Source organism: Callorhinchus milii, unplaced genomic scaffold (genome assembly GCF_018977255.1).
Source record: "Callorhinchus milii isolate IMCB2004 unplaced genomic scaffold, IMCB_Cmil_1.0 Scaffold5, whole genome shotgun sequence".
Taxonomy (NCBI): domain Eukaryota; kingdom Metazoa; phylum Chordata; class Chondrichthyes; order Chimaeriformes; family Callorhinchidae; genus Callorhinchus; species Callorhinchus milii.
The window spans coordinates 65,345,182-65,367,277 of record NW_024704746.1 but is presented as its reverse complement, the minus strand read 5'-3'; the positions used below and the strand labels follow the sequence as shown (position 1 = coordinate 65,367,277).

The following is a 22,096-nucleotide window of genomic DNA, read 5'->3' as shown; positions in this document are numbered from 1 at the left end:
CATGGGTCCTTCAACTATTAAGGCATTTCTTCCAGAATGGTTATAAAAGTGTTGCCTTGCATCCCCGGTTATTAGGGTTAGGGTTAAAATTGGACAATTCTCTTCGTGGGTGTTTGTGGGACATAGCTGTGCACTGATTGACCGCAGTGTTCGCCTGCAAAATAACAGTCACTACACTTTACAGTAAGACCTGTGAAGCGCCTTGAGATATCCTCCTGTCTGGAAAGGTGGCATATAAAATTTAAAGGTTATTAACGTAAGGATTATTTAAAAGGCTCTAAGTCAACTGCAATCTTTAGTCTCCTGGAAGTTGTCACCTGATTTGACTGCAGGAATTGTGCTGCAGTTTAACCATTGGTAATGTGTTCTTTAAGAGCAGGAGTGTGGCATGTAAATTTGTTGTGAGCTTATTGGCTTGATTTGGAAGCGTGAAAGCAACCATGTGATTTTTAGAAAAGTTGATCATTGTGATCTCAATTATTCAGTTTGTTTCCTGACGTCTTCCTGACGTGAAAGGTGGGGAGTAAATGCAACTTTTGATGCTGTTATTGCAGATGTAAATCTGATTCTTTATTTCATCAAAAGGTTACAGATAGCTTGTGACCTACTTTCTCCCTTTCATCACATTGTTTCGGAAACTCTGAATGCGGTATCGTTATAGTTTCCTACAGAGTTGTCAGTTTTGACATGGAATCTCGTTGACTGCAATGACTTGCACTCTCCCTCTGCTCAGCCTGCTCCACATCCGCCGCCCAGTCACCCCCCCACCCCAACACCATCGGCAGTCAGACCTTGAAGCTCTCACCTTTTGAAACTCCGTCCCACAGTTCCTTGAAGGCCTTGCCTTCTTCAGCTGTGTGTGAGAGAATCACAAGGCAGACAATAGGGCCTGAAAGCAATGACTCGATCAATATAGGGAATGCATTTTTTTTTAAAAAGTCAGTCAAATGCGACAGCCGTTCTCAATAAGAGGAATAGTCCTATTTTCATTTTGAAATGTTTGGCGTGAATTTGGTTTCGGGTGGAATATTCTACCATTATTTAAATCGACATGAAAGTTTCATTTAAAAAACGAAAGAGCAATGACCAAAGATACCAGATTATATTGAGCGAGTCATATTCTCAAGATCACAAAATTGATCTGGATGAAACAAGTGCCAGAATACCCCTTGTCTTCCCCTTATACAGTGTCGAGTTTTTTTTTCCCCCTCAGATGAGTTCAACGTCCTGGCTTCATTGGTTTCTGTTTGAACAATGAGATCAGTGTTCAGTTTTAACTAAAAATCGGCAATAGTTCCAAATTTTCCTTACATTGGAATATTTCACTCGGTGGTCTTATGCATAAGCTTTTCAAATTGTCTGCCTTTAACCTTGTTTCCCTCTGCTGCTTGTTTGCCTACAGAATGGCCCCAGTGCCAGGTCCTGCCACAAAATGTGTATTGACACGACTCGGAGACAGATCTACACGCTTGGCCGTTACCTAGATTCTTCTGTGAGGAACAGCAAATCTCTGAAGAGCGATTTCTATCGTTACGACATAGACACTAATAAATGGACACTGTTGAGTGAAGATACATCTACTGACGGTGGGCCTAAACTGGTATTCGATCATCAGGTAGGAAGTGCTGATATCTTCAAACCAAATCTGTGACCAGCTTTTATCATGTTCATCAGATTAGGGGAGATTTATTTGCTTATTGCGTCATTGACATTTCTTGGATTAAGAATTGGTTTTGTTTTCCCACCTGCCATTAACTTGACAGGACACGAACCTGGCTTTTCACTGAGAAATAAACTTAAATTCAGACAATGCGCAGTGCTGTATTAAACATAGGAGGCATCTGGTCAAAATAGCGTTTGCTATTCGGAAAGTTGAAAAATAAAATAATATTTTTATTATAGGTTGAAAGAGACAATGCATCTTCCATCCCCTATCCTCCATCCCTCCTGATCCCAACTCCCTAGCTACGCTACAAATCCTTGACTGTCCAGTGCCTTGGGATGTCTCCCCGACTTGAAAGTCTCTATACAAATGTAACTTATTGTTGTGGTTAGTGACTCATTGCTGACCATATCAAACCAACATGGAGCAGCAACGCGCATTTATATCCCAAATTTGCTTCCGTTTCAGCAGAATTAATTCTCGTTCTTAGAATCTGATGTTCCCTTTATTTCTTAGATGTGTATGGATTCCGAAAAACACATGATTTACACCTTTGGTGGAAGAATATTAACTTGCAATGGCAATGTCGACGATAGTCGAACTAATGAGCCACAGTTCAGTGGCCTCTTTGCTTACCATTGCTCAGCAAACACCTGGAAACTACTTCGGGAAGACTCTTGCAATGCTGGACCAGAGGATGTGCAGTCTCGGATTGGACACTGTATGCTCTTCCATACTGTAAGCACTGTAAACAATGCCCTTTTTAACCTTTTTACAACCTTTTATAGATGTAAGCTTAGCTGTAATTTGGAAAGTATTTAACTGGCTTGTTTCACAGGAGGAAAATTGTTTGGCGGGCTTATTACCCTCTGCAACTGAATTGCAAAGCAGGAATTCAGAGTTTAGTATGTTACTTTCCATTGGTTTTCATCAGACCTGAACTCCAACCCATTTAAAATACATTTAAAATACATGTCATTAATTTAATTATTATTAAAGTTGATATTTTAGTTTAACCTCATGAGATATTGTTTCTAATTGTCTTATTCTAATAGTTGCACTTATGATTCCAATTGCTGTCTCTTTTTAATATTTAGAGGGAAATGCACAGTATTGTGGTAAAGAGAATAGAACTCTTTTGTAAGGTGCTTCATTCTAATGAAAATTCATGAGGATGTGGAGTCAATTTACTCAACCCAAAAATAATCCCAAAATTGTGTGCTGATGTCTATCAGTTCTTCAAAACACTGGAAGCCAAAATGATCTATTTTGAGGTTTTCAGGTTGCCGCCTATGTAAATGGGTGGGTAAATGGGACTGAAAGAATTGCTCTTAAAATAGCCAGTTTGGACACAATGAACTGAATGGCTTTCTTCTTTGCTGTAATTTTCTATTGTTCTATGTAACCACCGTTAATAATAATAATATCCTTGCATTTGACATAGCGCCTTATCACATCTTTGAGACGTCTCAAAGAATTTTTTCGCAGAATATACTGTCAAGTGGATTGACTGTATATTTTGTGGGTGAAGTGAAGTGATAGCAATGGCGACCTGAAGTCAGCTATTTCCTACCCTGTCTGACGTTATGAAGCACCGATGAAGTCTGCTATCTTCCTGCTTCCTTGACCTTTTAATGTGACATGTCCATTAATCTGAGCCTGTTATAATTCTAGATGGGATTTTATGGGGCACCAACTATCGCGCTAATATGGCTGCACTGTCACACTTTTTTTTTCTCTTTTGTTTCAGAAAAATCGGTGCCTTTACGTATTTGGTGGGCAGAGATCAAAAACCTACCTGAACGATTTCTTCAGTTATGACGTAGATAGTGACCACGTGGAAATCATATCTGATGGGACAAAGAAGGACTCTGGTATGGGTAAGACAGAAGTCTGATAATTCTACAGGTTTACAATATTGTTTCTCTGTCCTTCTTAATGTTTAGTGAAATGCATAGATTAATAATTAAGGACTAGTCTGACCAGTGACAAACGCTGATTGGTGATCTAGAATCTTGAAAGATATGCGGGAATTTGGTGGATTTAGTGAAAGATTCTATTGGGAATTTGGATTAATAAATGGTTTTATTGAAAAATTACAATAAATGACATGCAATAATTCTAACCGTACAAGGGGGTAAATAATCGAAGAATACATACAGTAAACCCCTTGCTATCCGGATCCAAAAGAAATCCAGAGGCATTCCCACAAAAGGCAAAAAATTCCTCTTGTTACCTTCACATTTTCAATGCTGTAGGCATCACTCCCAATTTTATAGATTGGGAATTTGAGTGTTTTCAGCTGTTCTTGTTGCCCAAGTTGGAATACATTACCACTCTGTCTGTGTTGCAGTAATATTTTTTAAAGAGCTCTGGATATGTTAGTGCTTGTGTTTTTAGATCATTGTGCCTAAAACAACATTGGATGAGGTTTGGAAATATATACTTACAATGGTTCAGGGCCTTTGATCATTGAGCACTGATGGCCTTAGAAACATCAGAGGGGAAGGAATGAAGAACTAAATTCATGGATTTTTTAAACCATTAAAAAAGTATCCGTTGCTAGACATGACTTTAACACCACTGATGTCAGTGTTATGCAGAGCGCTGTTTGTGTAAAGCTTAACAACTCTTTAATTTGGGTGCTAAAAACTGGCAGTAAGGAACATTGTTCTTTCTAATGCTAATCTTTATGTTGAGTCAGTGTTTGTGCATGGTCCTGAGACTTGGGCCCTGGCAAAGGCACTGGAGAGGAGCCTGGCTACTTTTGGAATGAACTGCACAAGGGTCATATTAGGTATTAATAGATACATAGATAGTGAATGATGCTAGAATTAAGGTGAGTGATCTGTATGGTCATGAGGTATGGAAATGGCAAAGACGGTTATTATGTAAATGCTCATTCAGGATTCTCTGTATGTGTGTCTGTCCATGGGAACCATTTTTTGCTCAAACTAGACTTTATACATGTGCAAAAGAAGAATTGGAGTGGCTAGAAGTTGAGTTGCAGAAGCATATGTGCTGAAAATAGCAGGTGATGTAGTTCTAAAGTTGTAAACCAGTTTGTAAGGTAGGAGCATAGTGAAGATGCTTGTTCTTAACTTCATTTCCTGGGCAGGAAGTAACGTCAAGGCAGGCATCTTGACCATGTGCCTCCTTACACCATGGTCCCTTGATGTCTCTTCGTATAAGAACATAAGAACATAAGAATTAGGAGCAGGAGTCGGCCCCTCAAGCCTGTGCCCCGCCATTCGATAAGATCATAGCTGATCTTCTGACCTAACTCTAATTACCTGCCCTATTACCATATCCCCTAATCCCTCTATATTTAAAAAATCTGTCAGTCTCAGCCTTGAAAATGTCCAAGGACTGAGCGTCTACAGCCTTCTGGGGGAGTGAATTCCATAAATTCACTACCCTCTGAGTGAAGGAATGTTTCCTCAACTCTGTTCTAAAAGGCTGACCCTTAATTTTAAGACTGTGACCCCTGGTTATAGATTCTCCTACCAGGGGAAACAGACCCTCAGTGTCTACTTTATCAGCTCTTTAAGAATCTTATGTTTCAATAAGATCTCCCCTAATTCTTCTGTACTCTAGAGAATACAGCCCTAGTTTATTCAGCCTATCCTCATAGGTCAGTCCCCTCATACCAGGAACTAACCGAGTGAATCTATGCCGCACCCCCTCTTAGGCAAGTATGTCCTTTTTTAAATAAGGAGACCAAAACTGCACACAATACTCTAGGTGCGGTCTCACCAAGGCCCTATACAGTTGCAGCAAGACTTCCCTACTCTTGTACTCTAAACCTTTTGCAATGAACGCTAACATGCCGTTCGCCTTCTTAGTTGCTTGCTGCACCTGCAAACTAACTCTTTGAGACTGGTGTACAAGGACACCCAAATCCCTCTGAACACTAACACTATCTCTCCCCCTCTAGAAAATAATCTGTTTTTCTATTTTTGCTACCTAGTGAATAACTTAACACTTCCCCACATTAAATTCCATCTGCCACCTACTCGCCCACTCCCCTCGCCTATCTGTATCCCATTGCAATCTTTTTGCATCATCCTCAGAGCTTATTCTCCCACCGAGTTTAGTGTCATCTGCGAATTTAGATACGTTATATTCAATGTCCTCGTCTAGATCATTGATGTAAATTGTAAATAGCTGAGGCCCAAGCACTGATCCTTGTGGCACTCCACTAGTCACATCCTGCCAATTCGAGAATGACCTACTCTCTGTTTTCTACCCGTTAGCCACTCTTCAATCCATGCCAATATGGTCCCATTAATCCCATGGACCTTAAGCTTGTGCAATAGCCTTTTGTGTGGCACTTTGTTAAATGCCTTCTTAAAATCTAAATATATTATATCTACTGGATCCCCCCCATCTAACCTGCTAGATACATCTTCAAAAACTCTAAAAGATTAGTTAAGCGTGACTTCCCTTTTGTAAAGCCATGTTGACTCTGCCTAATCTTGTTATGGTCTTCCAGGAATCCCATAACGACATCCTTAATTAAGGACTCAAGAATTTTCCCTACCACTGATGTCAGACTAACTGGTCTATAGTTTCCCATCTTTTCTCTCCCATCCTTCTTAAATTGCAATCTTCCAATCAATGGGAACCGTTCCAGAATCCAGAGAATTTTGGAAGATCAAAGACAAGCCGTCCGCTATCTCAGTAGCCACCTCTTTTAAAACCCTAGGATGTAGGCCATCAGGTCCAGGGGATTTATCAGTTTTAAGGTCTGACAATTTACCTAAAACCATTTCTTTACTAATATTAATTTCCCCAAGTTGCTCGCTAACATTGTCTTCTTGGTTCCCCTCTATTCTTGGTAGGTTTTCAGTGTCTTCTAAGGTAAAGACAGTAGCAAACTACTTGTTTAATGACTCAGCCATGTCTTTGTCCCCTACTATAATTCCCCCCGTCTCTGCCTGTAGTGGACCCACTTAGGGTTAGGGTTTGACAGCCTCTTCCTCTTTATATATTCGTAAAAACTCTTGGAGTCTGTCTTTATGTTCCTCGCTAGTTTGTCCTCAAATTCCATTTTCTCACTCTTAATCACTTTTTTGGTTCTCTTTTGTTGATCCCTAAAGTTCTCCCAATCCTCGGGTTTACTACTCATCTTAGCTGTTTTATAGGCTTCTTCCTTTGACTCTATACTGTCCCTAACTGCTCTAGTTAGCCAACGTTGGGCCACCTTTCCCGTGGCATTCTTATTCCTCAAAGGAATATGTGCTCGCTGGGAATTTTGCACTATCTCCTTAAAGGTCTGCCATTGCTGGTCTACTGTCAAATCCTTAAGTCTAATTTTCCAGTTTATTTTAGCTAAATCCTCTCTCATACCAGCAAAGTTAGCTGTACTTAAATTTAAGACCTTTGCTTCAGACTTAACTACTCTCTCTAACTTAATGCTAAATTCCATCATATTATGATCACTTTGCCCTAGAGGAACCTTAAGTTCCAGTTTGCTGATCAGCCCTGCTTTATTACACAAAACAAGGTCTAATATGGCCTGTTCCCTGGTTGGCTCCTTGGTGTACTGATCTGGATAATTATCCCTAATACATTCTATAAACTCTTCCTCTGTCTTACTTTTCCCAATTTGGTTGTCCCAGTCTATATGCAGATTAAAATCACCCACAATTAATGTTTTTTCTTTGCTACATGCTCCGCTAATTTCCTGATTTATACCTTGAGAGATACTGTGACTACTGTTCGGGGGTCTATAAACTGCTCCCACTAGAATTTTCTGCCCCTTGTTACGTGCCTCTACCCATACTTCCTGCTTTTCTGATTTAAAACCTTTCCTCTCTACTGTTTTTATCCCATCCTTTATTAACAGGGCCACCATATTGCCTATCTTTTCTATACACCAGGTACCCTGGAATATTTAGCTCCCACCCTTGATCTCCCTGTAACCATGTCCCTGTGATGGCTACCAGATCATACCCGTTTGTGCATTTAGTTCATTCTGTACAGTAGAACAAACCCCTTTATGATGAACAATCTAATTTGCGGTACTGTACTTTGCTGGTTTTAATGATCAGGCTTAAGCTGTCACGAGGGGAGCTATGCTTTGTTTACTAAGTTCAGAAATTGAGTGGGAGAGTGGGGAAAAGAACCGTAGCTTGAATTTGATGTCTTTTCTGATGATGAACAATTCCTATTGCTGAAAAATAATGGGCCAATTAATTTCAGCCTTCATATCATGAGAAATAGAAAGGAATAGATAGAAAATTATTTATAACAATCCTTGCATTCGTGCCTTGTCGTGTCACTTGAGACATCTCAAAGCACTTTACAGGAAATATGTCAAGTGCTGTGACTGTGTGTTTTGGACAATTGCAACTAATTGGCATAGAATTGAGGCAAGTTCAAGCCTTCTTGTTTTAGGCTACGCCTGAATCGAGGCAGAAAACCCGAATCAGAGTGAGGTTTTGGTGCTTTGTACAATACCAGGATTTTGTACTCTGACACGGCACGTATTTCCAAGTGTTCTAGTCTTGGAAGATGATTATTTTAATCACCTTTAGTCCAGTGACCTGAATACACAATATACCCAATGAGAACTAATCAGGCGATTGTACAAAATATGAAAAAAATATCAATACCTCTGTGATTCCCTCAGTACAGCAAAGACGAGGGAATAAGTATTGGTGTTTCTGTCCTACTTCTCTGTGATGTAGTACATTGATTCACGTTACAACTGAGAAATTCTAAATGCTGTGCACTTTCAAAATCCGACGTGACCTATTTACGTTGGTTACGGAAGAGGTGCAGGAAGATGTCAAGGTAAATTTTTGCATGTTTATTTGGCTGACGACGTGATATCAAGCTGTACTTCACAAACGTTTCCTTGATGCATCTTCATACTGATGAGATTAACGAAACCATAACTGGGTTTTGAAAATGAATGAAAGTATTGTGTGATCAATGGCTTGTTGCTGTTTCCACGTGCATGTGAATGAATCGCTGACTCATTGCTGTTCTCGGTCCGACGATCAAAATCAACAACTAGGGAGACATTTCCTTGTTTACAGACTGAGAGATGAGAATCACTTGCTGCTTTGAGACGAGGACAAAGAGCTAATGTTCTGATCCGAGCATTAACATTGCGAAAAAAAATTGCAGCAGTCTGAACTTGCCTTGCTCCCTTCCATTGACTCGTTTCTCCTGCAGTTGGTTCGATTCCAGCAAGGAATTTTACTTTTTTTTTTGCAAATGTTGTCCATATATTCAGCCTCTATTCATTGTCCTCATAAATTGTGTTGTGCTTTATTTTGACATGGTAAATGGGTCAAAACCTACCAATATTTAGATGGTTGGAGAGGGCTGGTCAATTGGTCTTTTATATTCAAAAAAAAGTATCAATTATTTTGTGAACAGCAGGATCTAAACATTTTGCAAAGCCTTTATTAATAATGAAATTAATAACATGCACAGGTATTACTGTTAATGAAATGTTAATTATTTTAATTGCAAACTACCGTTTGTATAAATTCGCCATAATGTTGTTAATGAATGTAAACCTGATCAAAATGTTTTTTTTCTAAAAAAATGTGATTTTAATCAAAAGCACTTGCTCTACATACCAAACCCACTTCAAACCCTTTCATACTGCAGTTTTTTGGGGGGAACGGCCACCAATTTGGACACTTTCCCATTGACATTTCCTCCACCTCCCCCCTTCTTATCCCCTCCCCCCTCACTCCCCAACAATTTACTTTGGCTGCTGCTTTAGGAAAAGATTACTAGAGCTCAATATACGCATGGGAGCAGTCTACTTGCGTGATTACAATGCTTGCACATGCATTTTGAAGTCAGGGGAATAGGTCAAAGAGGTGGTTGTTAAAATTGAGCACTGACCCCCAACTAAAGCGTTGATAGAAGTTCTGATCATCATCCTAAATCTCACCCCATAATTTGAAGATGTGGTGTTTTAGAGCATCGCAATGTGAAACTTCAGTGTTTTGGTCTGTCATCATAGGTGGATTCTCCTTCCCTTTTGTATAGGCTTTTTTCTTCCTTCATCGCCCACAAAGTACACAATCACTACACTTCACAGTATATTCTGTGAAGCACTTTGAGACGTCTCAATGACGTGACAAGGCTCTATATCAAATGCAGGGATTATTGTTATCGCTCGCTTTTCACACGCTTTTTGTTCATTTAATTACTTTGGGGGAAATGGGGCCTTCCGACGCTAAATCACTCGGGTTGCTGAAAGCTCCGTGTTACAACGAGGCTCCGCTGTATTTGCAACTGTCAAATCTGAACAATTTTTTTGATGTTCAAATGACTGAAAATATAAATTTTTGGAATCGAATACAAGAGCTTTTCTGTTTCCAGTTTCTGTAGGGCTTTGAGCTGCTCAACTGCTTTGTTCATTTCATCGGTGAGGGCTATTTGACCCAGAAAATATATTTCAACCCAGCAGTCAGCTGTCATATATAATCAGAATTTTGAGCTGTTGCTAACCCATATCGTTCCATTCTGGAAGGTTATTTTGTTATACTCTCCGATCAAACGCAGTCTAGTAATCTCCATATCTTCTCACCATCATCCTGAATATCTCTTGCAGTGTACTGAATACCCTCATTTTTATAAAAGTAGATGATCTTGATGTTGAATATTTGATGCTGCAAAAATAATTTGTTCGTATTTATTTAAATGTGCAGATTGGGAGGAAGATATGTTGAATCGGCTAACGTCATACAATTAATAAATTGGGATGATTAGCCTGGATAAAATTTGTCTGATAATTTATTTTGCTGCAGATTTGGGTCAGACGTGTACTACTATAATTGCCCAGAAAGAAGTTGTTTTGCCAGGACACGCAAAGATAGACCGAATGGCCTCCTGTGCAACATTCTGTATTTCAATGAATGAGATGCCTGAGTAAATTGGCGTAACCTATCCAGGATTTAGGGTGCAGATATTGGTATCTGTTGCACAAAAAAACATTGCTTAACTGTTGACGATTAGATCAGCCCTACACTCCTGTATTTGGTATATAGCATTACCACACAATAAATGCAGGAATGTCTTACCATCTTATAATGTGCGTTATTGGCTCCCTTTATTAAATGACGAATGCTCTTTAGAGTTTAACAATGCTGAAGTTTCTATCAAGCTTTGCCTAAACAACATGTTTCAATAAAGGGAATTAATCCGCCCTACTTTCGGGAAAGAAGAAATTACAGTTGAGAATTGATAACAGTCTCTTATCCATTTCAGCGATCTTTCAAAGGATTTTCAAACTTAATCTGGCATTGCTATGAGCATTTGTTAAATTTTTCAACCATTGGTGTATATTTACTTTAGAACAGATATGGACCCAATGTGTGAGTGCGGGGGGCGTGAGGTGGGGGGGAATGTTGGCACTCAATAGAATTCATGATCTTTTCAAAGTACTACAGAGCAACTAACTGTGTTGCAATGTATTTGGATATGTGGTCGAATACCAATGTGGCTGAGTTGTCACAAAGCCCAAATATAATGAACCATGAAAAGGCTAGTCTCTGGGGAAAGAGCAGAGGAGTTGGGATAATTGGATAGCTCTTTCAAACAGCTGGGACAGGCATGGTGGGCCGAATGGCCTCCTGCTGTGCTTCTTAAGTCTCTTTGTTGGGTGTCCGTTAAAAATTCCATAATGCTCAGATAAAAAGGAATTTCCTATGTTGCGCTGCCTAGCAATACTCTAAATTAATTTGTTCATCTCATGGCTTTTTGTGGAACGTTACTTGCTAAGTAACGTCACTATCCTTGATATTGGTAATGTAACCCTACTTTGGATTAACTACTGTACCTGGAAAATCCATCTAATCATCGTGTTTTTGAATTTGCTCTGTTTATAGATGTTTTGCTTAATGTCTCAGGGGCTCTATATAAATGTAGGTGGTGGTGTTAATGGACGCTGTTTACTGAACTGTTTGGTTGCTTTAGTTCCAATGACAGGTTTCACTCAGAGGGCTACAATTGACCCAGAGCTGAATGAGATCCATGTTCTCTCCGGCCTCAGCAAAGACAAGGATAAACGGGAAGAAAATGTCCGGAATTCTTTTTGGATTTATGACATTGCTCGGAACAACTGGTAAGTTCTGAAACAAAAGCTTTCTTGAGATTTAATAATAATAATCCTTGCATTTGATACAGTGCCCTTATCATGTCGTCGAGACGTCTACACAGTGCTACACAGAATATATTATAAAGTGTAGTGACTGTGTTGTGGGTGAAACGGAGCAGACAGTTGTGCACAGCAGTATCCCATAAATAATCTTGGATTGAGTGACCAATCTTTTTCAGTTACTAATGAATCAATTATTAGAATTTGCTGATTGGATTGCAAAGCTTGAGATGTAGAATGGGACACCCAAATCAGGTAATATTTTAAAGTTCATTCAAAGACAGTTTGGAAGTCGTGTATGGGATATAAATGTGAACATTAACAACAACAAGTTGCACTTCTATACTTATATAGCGCCCTCCTCGCAGGGTAATGTCTCAGATCACTTAACAGTGGTGGAGCCTGACTCTGAGCCGGGGGGAGGAAGGTGACCGTATGCACGGTCGAAAAGAAAGGTTTTAAAGCGGAACTTGAAAAAGGGGAGAGAGGGGACAAGGCGAAGGGATTGAGCGAGAGTGTTCCAGATTTTCGGGGATATATATTAATCTGCATATAATATGCAAGCAGTTTCCCCAAGTTTTCAATTTCTCTGCACTTTTTGTTTTGCTGGAGAAGTCTTCCTCACATTTCTGCACATGCACCTGTTCTCACAGTATGGAACTCCACTAAGTGCTATAGATGTGTTATAAATCTTCCCTTAAACATAACCTGTGAAACATAACAGGTGGGCTTGTTATTTCCAACCTCAAAAGGCTGAAAAACCGTGCTGTCTTGCTTGTTATTTCCAAGAGTTGAAAATGTTGCCACAAAAGCTGCATCATTATTGCTAGAGAAGCTCGTGATTTATCAGTAGGAAGTAATCTATCCTTTGGGATGGGATTCATTTTCCATTTCATGGTTTTTGAGGATAAGTATCTTGTTGGCCCAGGAGATCGAAAACAACTTTCTATAATGCCTTTCGCATGGGATAACATCTTGGAGCATTCTGCAGTTGTGGGGTTAGTTGGGCTGCAGGGAAGGGAGGTGAGGTGGCCTTAGACACGGTTGAAGCGGTCAGTTTTTAGGTGGGCTTTAAAGAAGAGTAGAAGTGAGATAGAGGCAAGAAGTTTCAGAGATTAGCAACATGGTGCCTCACGAAAATGATTGTCCAAATAGGCTACACTGTCAAAACTCCATTGTTGTCATTAGGAGTAGACTTTTCCACACAGTTATTAAATATTGTCCTGGAAATGACGATAAGCCACGAGGCAATAATAACTTGCATTTATGTAGCTCCCTCCACCTTTGGTGATTATTTCCACTTGTCTGCATCCACAAAAACTGTAATCATCTCAGCCGGATTTCACTTCTGCACCAGAACTTCAATCTAGATCTGTGCGTTTACTGTAACTGAGATATTTTTGCTTAAAATCTATTGGATTATTAGAGAGCAGATCGCTTCTAAAGCATGGAATGCTGTACAGTGCATTCTTTTCTATGGTAATTTTTTTTGTTAATGGCTAACAATTTTATTGAATTGTCTTTTTGTAACTGACAGAATCAATTGCCATATCTTGAAATACAGTAAGAGATCACCGTTTAGTGATGAGTAGAAACTGACACTTAATGCATTAGTATTACCATGGAGTGTGGTACTCTGGGCAGGGTTTTAGTACTCTTTGTACAATCCTCTCTCCGTGTCTAGAATACAACAATAACAAATTACATTTGTACAGCGTCTTTCACGTCAGGTGAACGTCCCAAGGCACTGGACAGTCAGGGATCCGCACCTGAGCTGGTGGTTGTGATCAAGAGCACAGGGCAGGGTAAGAGAGTGACCGAAGGCACTGTCGAAGAGGGTCCAGAATATGGTGTGTTCTGGTCACTGAGGAATAAGGGGGTTGGCTGTGCTCTCGAAGCAGTGGAGAAGAGAGTTACTGCAGTGATTCCTAGTGTCACATGATCAACGGTTAGACAAGGCGAGCCTCTTCAGTCTTGAAAAGAAACATCTCAGAGGGGACCACATAGGGTAGGTATATACAAGGTTTAAATGAGATTAAGAACAATCATTTCGGATGCAATGAAACAGCAGAACAAAAGGACATAGGTTTAGGATCACAAAGGGTAACTTCAAGACAGATGACAGGAAACACTTGGTGGTAAATTAGGTAGGTTATTCTGGATGAATGAGATCAAATGGGCATTCTTCATCTGATTCTCTTGTGTGTCAGGTCAGTGCATTAATGCCTGTGTATTTGACCTTCATGTTTTGACAATCCATTATATGGCTCACTCATGGAATCTTGAGTGCTACATTCAATGCTTTGTCTGCACAGCTGGTCCTGATTTCCTTCAATGTCACTGTAATGGTATTTTTGCATTTCGATGGAAGATTGCTGAGGAAAACTGCAGCCAACTCATCTGAGTCTCCCTGTTATATAATTATTTTGTAACCGTCAATAGTTTCTGTAAGCGACCTTAAAAAGTGCTGTAAATAATTAAAATAGATTTGACGACACAATTACATAGCTGTAATCTCTGAAGGGGGATAATGACATCACCTGTTCAGGATGAATCACAGCAAATTCGACAGTCAAACCCTTTTTGTGTGCATTAGGTTGGGAAGGATCAACTGACTGCTTGTAACCAGCGCAGCTGATGTCAAGTTGAACAGCACTCAATCATTTAGCTTTATAATTGAAACTTGCTGACCTTGGTTTTCATACATAAGAGTGAAAAGTACAGTCTGTGACAATTATCGCCTTGTGGACATTCTGTTCCTGTTAGATGCTCAGTCGATGACTGGGCACAGCTGAATAATGTCTCCCTCCAACGTTGTTCAAATGGCCGTGCCCGTATCTGTGCTCCAGCCATTGATCAATGGAGTCCTGCCGCTCAGTGGTTAGAGAACTCGCCTCGCAAGCGAGACACCTGGGTTCAATTCCAGGCAGGGCGAAACCTTGGGTAAGTTTCCTTACTCCACACAGAGCCTAATAATAATCCCTCCAAAACAAAACAATAATAAATTGGTCATTTTCAACCTACGACTGTTTGTAGGACGCTGCTGTGCGCAATTGGCTGCCGCGTTTCGCCCACAAATATACAGTCAATTTACTTTACAGTCTATTCTGTGAAGCGTTTTGAGACATCGAGAAGACCTGAAAAGCGCTGTAACAAATGCAAGGATAATTATTTATTATTATTATCACTGCAGTCCCTTTGAACCTGTGGATTAATGCAACTTTTGAAGGGGGAGGTTTGCTGACTCTTGATAAATCAATCTATAATTAAATAAATATCTATCGTTGGTGATAAATTTCACTCCCATACTGCATTGTTCACCTTGGGACTTGATTGTAGTTGGAGTTAATTGATCCTTCTAATGTAGTGTCATGATGATCTTCCGTGCTGTGGCACAGATTAGTAAGATATAGCTTCATATCCCTGATTATCTGTAGGATTTCCATATCTTAAGTCACGTCGTCAGCACCAATTACTGGAGGCAGTCATTTTGGGTCACGGTTGAACATTGTGCCTACAACAGTGTCTGATGTTGGAAAACTTTAACTAAGCGAGAGAAGATGTTTTTTTTGGGTCAGCCAGCTGTCTGACGCATGTGGAAACCCATCACCGTGCTTGAGTTTGCAAACCAAACTGGGGGTCCGTACATGGAGATTCCTGTATTGGGACACATCCCTCTTACCCAATTACGGAGAGGATTAGATGCAGGCAGATGTCAGGCAAGAGCTCTGGGTTGGGGACCCTAGAGCGTGTGTGGGAATACTGCTGGAGTTTAACCAGCTGAAACAGCATAACTTGCCTTTGAGAGCGTTATCCTGGGAAGCATTCCCACTACTTGTCCAGCTCGGGCGACCCTACCCCTTAGGGTTTGGGCTTTCAGGGTTAATGAGAGCTCAGTGGGAAGAATCCCTGCCCCCAAAGACGGGTCTGCACGAGATGTTCTACCTCTGAGCCAGGCTGTCTGCTATTACAGTGCCTTGGAGTCCTGCCACCCCACACGGCTGAGCACTAGACTACTAAGCAAACCACGAAGGGTTGACCCAATTCTGACATCCTGTTGCCGGGAGCGTCACCTTGAAGGTATTCCATTCCAAGAAATTGGGAGGAAGGCGCTTTACTTATGGATGTTGTCTACCAGTCGCTAAGATTAAAATTAGTCATTGACTTCATGGCTGTTTGTAGGACATTGCTGTGTGCAAATTGACTGTCACTCTTTGCCTACAAAATAGTTACTATACTTTACTGTGTGTTCTGTGAGGTGCCTTGAGACATCCTCTCGACGTGAAAGGCACTGTTATCAAATGTAAGGATGATTATTACTAATATTGTGTAGCTTTTCTTTTTGAGCACATGTTTTATACAGCAGTCCCATTCATGCAGCAGGGTAGAAATGATGGATAGTGACAGGAAATTCCAAGTGTGTGATTACGATTTCTTTTGACAGATTACCAGCAAACAAACTGTATACTATTGTGAAATTGTAATGGCATTATGCATTAATATTTGGACCAAGTGCTTTTGGTTTTAGAGAGGGACTCGAGCCTTTTCTTGGCTTCGGCTGTAGGAAAATAATCTTTAAATGTGCTTCAATGCTCTAGGTACAAAATGACGCAAGTAGTTCATTTAAACAAAAATAAACAATCTATTCATTTCTTTTAATTGAGGGACCTCTTACCGCTCCGTAATTATCCTCTCACATAGAATATCACTGAAATGCATGAAAAATCAATCTTGTCAAAGTGTCATGATTTTGGAATTTGCTACAGGGGAAACTTAAGCCTGTTTACACTGCTGCACCCTAATTGGATTATATTTTGGCTTTGGATGTATCAGTGATGCCTGCCTGGAATGATTTTATTTAACATTGTGTCCTTTTTTTTTTAAAAAAAAAAATCCTCTCATTCTGTGATGTACTATTCCCTGTCAGAGAGCGCAGGCAAGTAGCCAACCTGCTGTTAAGCTGGGCCATGGGCTGGCGATTTGCTTTCCCGCTATATTCTAGTTTTCCTGCACCATGTAGAGGTGCCCAGTCTCCGTTCAGTATATCCCTGCGTAGCAAGGGTGAGATTATGCATTAAAAAGAAAGACCCATGGCCCCCTATCCCATTCATCTATAATGTAGAGCTTTGGAGTACCAATAACCTGTTCCCTGTCAAAGTTTGAACAGTGCATTGAACTTCAGGCTCTGGGGATTAGGAAAACATTTTTCTTGATCCAAGCAAACTGGTTCTTGGCCAGCAATGCAGATTCAAGTTTATTTAGATACAGAGCGCTTTTTATTGTTAAAAACCATGTTTAATGCTGAGAGATGTAAAACAATGGTTCGATAAATCTTAAAATTGCATTAATGGCTCGGATTAATGTTGTGCCAGAAACAAAATATTTTTTCAGCTCTTTGCTCAATGGATTTCTTTTTTTGTGACAAATGTGACCTGCTGGTTGCTTTGGGTTTGTAGTGTCATGTTTTTTGCGATATTTATTATGTATTCTCGCTTCTTTGCTTGCAAATACAAAGGATAGAATGCTGCCAAGTAACGTTTGTATGTTATTTGACAAGAGAAATCCTCTTTATAAGGCACCTCTCTAGAGCACAAGTCATCTTGTAATACACGTCTCCAGTGCAGTTCATTATGGTTTTGACGCTCATAGTTTCTACAATAACCTTTGCAATTGACAGCTCCTATTGCATCATTTGAGACATCCCAAAGCACTTCAGAGAATATACTGTAAAGTGAATTGACTACTTTGTGGTGGAACGTGACAGCCAATAGTGCACAGCAGTGTCCCACAAACAATTGTGGATTGAATGATTTTTTTTGGGTGGGGGAGTGAGGGAGGAATTTTTCCCCCTGGAAAGCAATCTGCTAATTTACTTAAAAACTGGGTTCCTACTTACTCTGGATAACCAGAGGCGTGTGGAGTAAGGACACTTACTAGCCTCTTCTAGCTCTCGCGAGCATTTTGAGACATTTTTGGAGGCCAATTGTAATATGGCAAGTCATTTTATGTATCCAAATAACGCCATGTTATACCTGTGTCACCCTGTGTTCATCAAGGTTTTGTCTGCATCTTGAGGATGGTAAAAGAATAAGGTTTTCTCCTGTGTTTTTCTATGCCATAGGTCCTGTGTTTACAAGAATGATCAGTCTATAAAGGATAATCCCAACAAGGGTCTTCAAGAGGAGGAACCGTGCCCTCGATTTGCTCACCAGCTGGTCTATGATGATATGCACAAGGTATCTTATATTTATGCATGATCTGCTTTTTATTCAAATGTCTTCTGTTCCCACATCCCCCGAAACTTTGCTTTGAGCACCCAGTCAGGAGAGGAGTTTAATGTAACTTAACCACCACGTTCCTCGCCACCACTCTTGAGCTATTATTCAATGTGAAGCTGTTGTTGGGAAAGAATGTGTGATAACTTTGTGCTCAGAGGAAGGTTCGTCATTGCATCCTATGCATTTGATGTGATATATTCCAGTGATTCATGTCATTGCATTGAGTTTGAAATCAACGCAAGAAGCCTAGCAGATTTTCATAGAGGCGCTGCCTCTTAAACAATCTATTACCTCTCCACCATCGTTCAGCTGTGCTTGCTTGCAAATGACTCCAATGTGGCACCCATGCAAGTCTGAAACTGTTGATTAGCTGCTTAAATATTGGCTGCTTTCAACGAAAGGTAATTCCTTGTCATTTGGGAGCAGGTTCACTATTTGTTCGGTGGGAATCCTGGGAAGTCGTGCTCGCCTAAGATGAGACTGGATGACTTTTGGTCGCTCAAGTTGTGCCGCCCTTCCAAGGAGTATCTGCTGAGACATTGCAGATACCTCATCAGAAGACACAGGTTAGGAAAGCGGAGGTGGAAATCTCAATCGTAATCTTTCAGGTGGCGCAGTGAGTTATTGGGGCAAGACTCAGCCCAATACTGGAGACTCATTGGAACATAAGATAGGTACAAGGGTAGACCATTTAGCCCATCAATCTGATTCCACCATTTTATTATATTGTGCTGATCTGCAGCTTAATAAAACATCCTGCCTGTTCACACGTTCCCTCTATATTCATGTGTTTACACATGGTTAGCACCACCTGCAAATTAGACCTCAGTTATCTTTGGAAGATGATGTGTCAGTCTGATTCCTTGAACACACATCAATCTTCGGATGCATTGTACTGCTCGTCATGTTTGAACCAAGACTGAATTCTTGACCGGTGGGCAATCATATACTCATTTACAGATTCAATCAATAGGAGTTTTCACACTCGCTGCCCCCTCTACTGCCCTGACTTAGAATAGTGAATCCAAGTACTGTCCATGGATTGAATCTGAGACGTTTTCGTCTCTCTGGCTCATCACGTAGAGCAGCAATCCACTTGTGTCATGAGGGTTTCGAGACTTCAATGTCAGTCTCAGTTTTTTTCCCCTCAGTAGTGCAGTGTTGCACACCTTGAGGAATGCAATTAAATACCATTGTAATGCAGTTGTCCATGAAATATAAAATTAAACTGCTGTAAATGAGGTGCATGTGCCACAGGGGCTCATGACTTCTGGAATTCCTGCTTTGCCTGTGTACTCTGAGCTGTAAATCAGCCATGTGCACTTCCAGTGTATTTTGTGTCCACCCTGCTACCAGAATTACTCTAAATCCCCGGTACACTGAAGCGCATTATCGCAAGGTTTGACAGTATCTGTCTGGTTTTATATTTTAATTGGTTGCTTCTGTTTCATCTAGATTTGAGGAGAAAGCCCAAGCAGATCCTTTAAGTGCTTTAAAATATTTACAGAATGACTTGTACGTGACTGTGGATCACTCCAACGCAGAGGAAACTAAAGAGGTGAGCATTTAGTTTTGTAAGGAGGATTCTCCATAGGGATGTTTCACACATATTTCACACAGTTGCAACAACCTCATCGGATTCAGTCAGAGATGAGCATCAGACCAATAGGTTCTGGGTTCACTCAGCTTTTTGAGGTTGATAAAACAATGACTGTTGGAGCAGCACATCATCTTTAGGGTAAAACTAACCTGGAACACGTTCCTTACGAGTTGGTGAACTTTCCAACACTCTGGGAATTCTGTTGTCTTTCAAAAAAAAAAAAAATTCTTGGGTGGCGAGCGGACAGGCAAGTCTGGGGGCTTTAACTGGTTCAGGGAAGTTGTGCATAGTAAAGCCAGGCAAGTCCACCGTCATCCTAGCTATTGTTGAAGTTAACAAGCACATAGCTGCACGAGTTCTGTATAAGCTGCATCGTTATCGCACATTTCTTCGCTAGTCTACTTGATGCAGTGTGAGTCATGATTCGTGGACATTGGTAATATTCATGACAAGTGAGCAGTTTTGTTCGGAATTGGCGCACTGGAGTACTTCATGTTACTTCAACCTTCTGTACAAGTACCATTTTAGTGATGAAATGCGCTGGAATCAGACTTGAGAGTAAGGTTCTGTAAGCGCTATGTATTGGTACTTCAACTTGTTATGACCATGGAGTAGGCAAATCTTGTGGTTGTGGAGAACCGGGAATCTGGTGTAGTTGATTGCTTTCATAGTCATGTATTTGTGCTCCTCCAACGGTTAGTTTTTGGTTTCTGCTGTGTTGTCAAGCAAAAATCTGAGGTGGCTCAGGAATGGACTGAGGGAGAATGGATTGACCTGTTCTTGTGGAAGCTTGAGCACTGTTGAATTAAGACGCCTAGTTCCCAACCAGATGGCAAAATGGTGCGTTTCAGTGAGGAAAGTGAAAGAGAATGCAGAGGAAATGAAATGTAAAAATTGACCATTTAATGATCTTTGAGGACAGTGTTGTAAATTCTTCAGAAACGTTAATGTGCCTGGGTATGTGGTAGTATTCCTAAATTGCACATTGAGATGCTTGGATGGAAGCAATTGGGAAGAGTCGTGCACATCAGAAAAGAATGTGGGATGGGTGCTGACTGGAATTTCACACTGACAAACTGTTCAGCATTCTTCCAAAACCCTTGAGGATGGCCAGCATTCTGTGGATATAAATCGTGTCATGTGCAATTGTTGTTATTACTATTATATAAGTAACCTATTGACTTTACATTCTTTCTGTCCCTGTTACTAATTACATCATGTTTTCATATTGAAGTTTCAGTTACTGGCTCAGGCACTCTTCAAATCTAGTTCGGATTTCATCCCTTTAGGTAAGTGTTTTAGCAAATGTCCCATTATCCAACTACAGGCTATTTAGGTTTGCAAACGATCGTATTTATTTTCGTTGACCAACATTCTCCGTGTCTGTTTGTTGGACATTGCTGTGCGCAAATTGGCTGCAAACTGTCACTCCTTGCACAGTGTCACGGGAAGCGATGCCGGCGAGTTTTATGACCTGGAAGTTAATAATTTTTGGCATGTGGGAAGCCCAAATGGCCGACTTCCGTCATTGCCACTTCCTGCGCATGTACAGTAGGCGGGAAATGACATTAGCTGCGACCTAATAAGGTGGGCATTTTCAATGTAGTAACAGGTTGGTGTGTAGGAATCGAGCTGACTCCTACACGCACATACACAGTGAATGGGGGTCCACATCCTATTATAAACAAATCAGCGCTATACCAAAGCACATTATACCAGAGCTGCAGGATTGTATTTGACAGCTCTTTCTGTCATTTTCTAATCTGACTGATGATTAAAACTACAGTAAACCTCATGATAAGTAGTGTCACTTGGGACCATACATTTAATATGACTTCTGCAAAGTATGAGTTATGTCAAAATTGCACAGAATATAAACTCTTGAACGGGACTTGGGAAGATGCACAACTTTTGGCAATTATACAATCTATACAAATCAGTCTTTTATGCAAGTTTTACTGTATTAGCTCTGTCGTTGGGAACGCAGCTACTGAAATGAACACTTGTGGGGTCTGCTATTTGAAATACTGGGCTGCTTTATATCTGTCCTATGTTTAAAGCTTTGTACCACAGCAAGGAACATCATGTCTCCTAGTTGGCTTTGGGTCTACAAAGAAATGTGTTCAGGGTAGAAACAAGCAATGCCAGTTGTGTCTTTTTATAGCAGATTGTCAGGATGTCCCTCTAAATACAGATACTGCATTTTACGTCCTACTGCTTTAGGCTAGCCCTTCCTGCAACTGGTTTTTTCAATTTGTGCTTTTTCCAATGGGTCCACATCCTGTCGAAAGTAGCTATAAATGCCTTGTCTTGTGCTGCATTTAGCTTCCAGACTAGTTCAAAAGAAATAGAGCTGGTTCTTGAGCAGCCTCTAGCTACTGGTACACAGAATCCACACTGTTTACTTTGCGGTGGAGATC

The 22,096-nt window shown here is 40.5% G+C and overlaps 1 protein-coding gene across 2 annotated transcripts in view; it reads left to right on the top strand.

Moving 5' to 3' along the window:
* mkln1 (muskelin 1, intracellular mediator containing kelch motifs) overlaps window positions 1-22,096 on the top strand; it is a 64,458-nt gene that overhangs the window by 32,234 nt on the left and 10,128 nt on the right. The window contains exons 10-17 of one of the 2 annotated variants that reach the window (XM_007890829.2): window positions 1,403-1,615; window positions 2,180-2,401; window positions 3,414-3,537; window positions 11,618-11,765; window positions 17,920-18,034; window positions 18,503-18,642; window positions 19,532-19,634; window positions 20,911-20,965. In XM_007890829.2, the coding sequence (XP_007889020.1) occupies window positions 1,403-1,615; window positions 2,180-2,401; window positions 3,414-3,537; window positions 11,618-11,765; window positions 17,920-18,034; window positions 18,503-18,642; window positions 19,532-19,634; window positions 20,911-20,965 (1,120 nt within the window). Of the gene's footprint in view, window positions 1-1,402; window positions 1,616-2,179; window positions 2,402-3,413; window positions 3,544-11,617; window positions 11,766-17,919; window positions 18,035-18,502; window positions 18,643-19,531; window positions 19,635-20,910; window positions 20,966-22,096 lie in introns of both variants that reach the window. The other variant, XM_007890828.2, reaches the window with a different exon arrangement.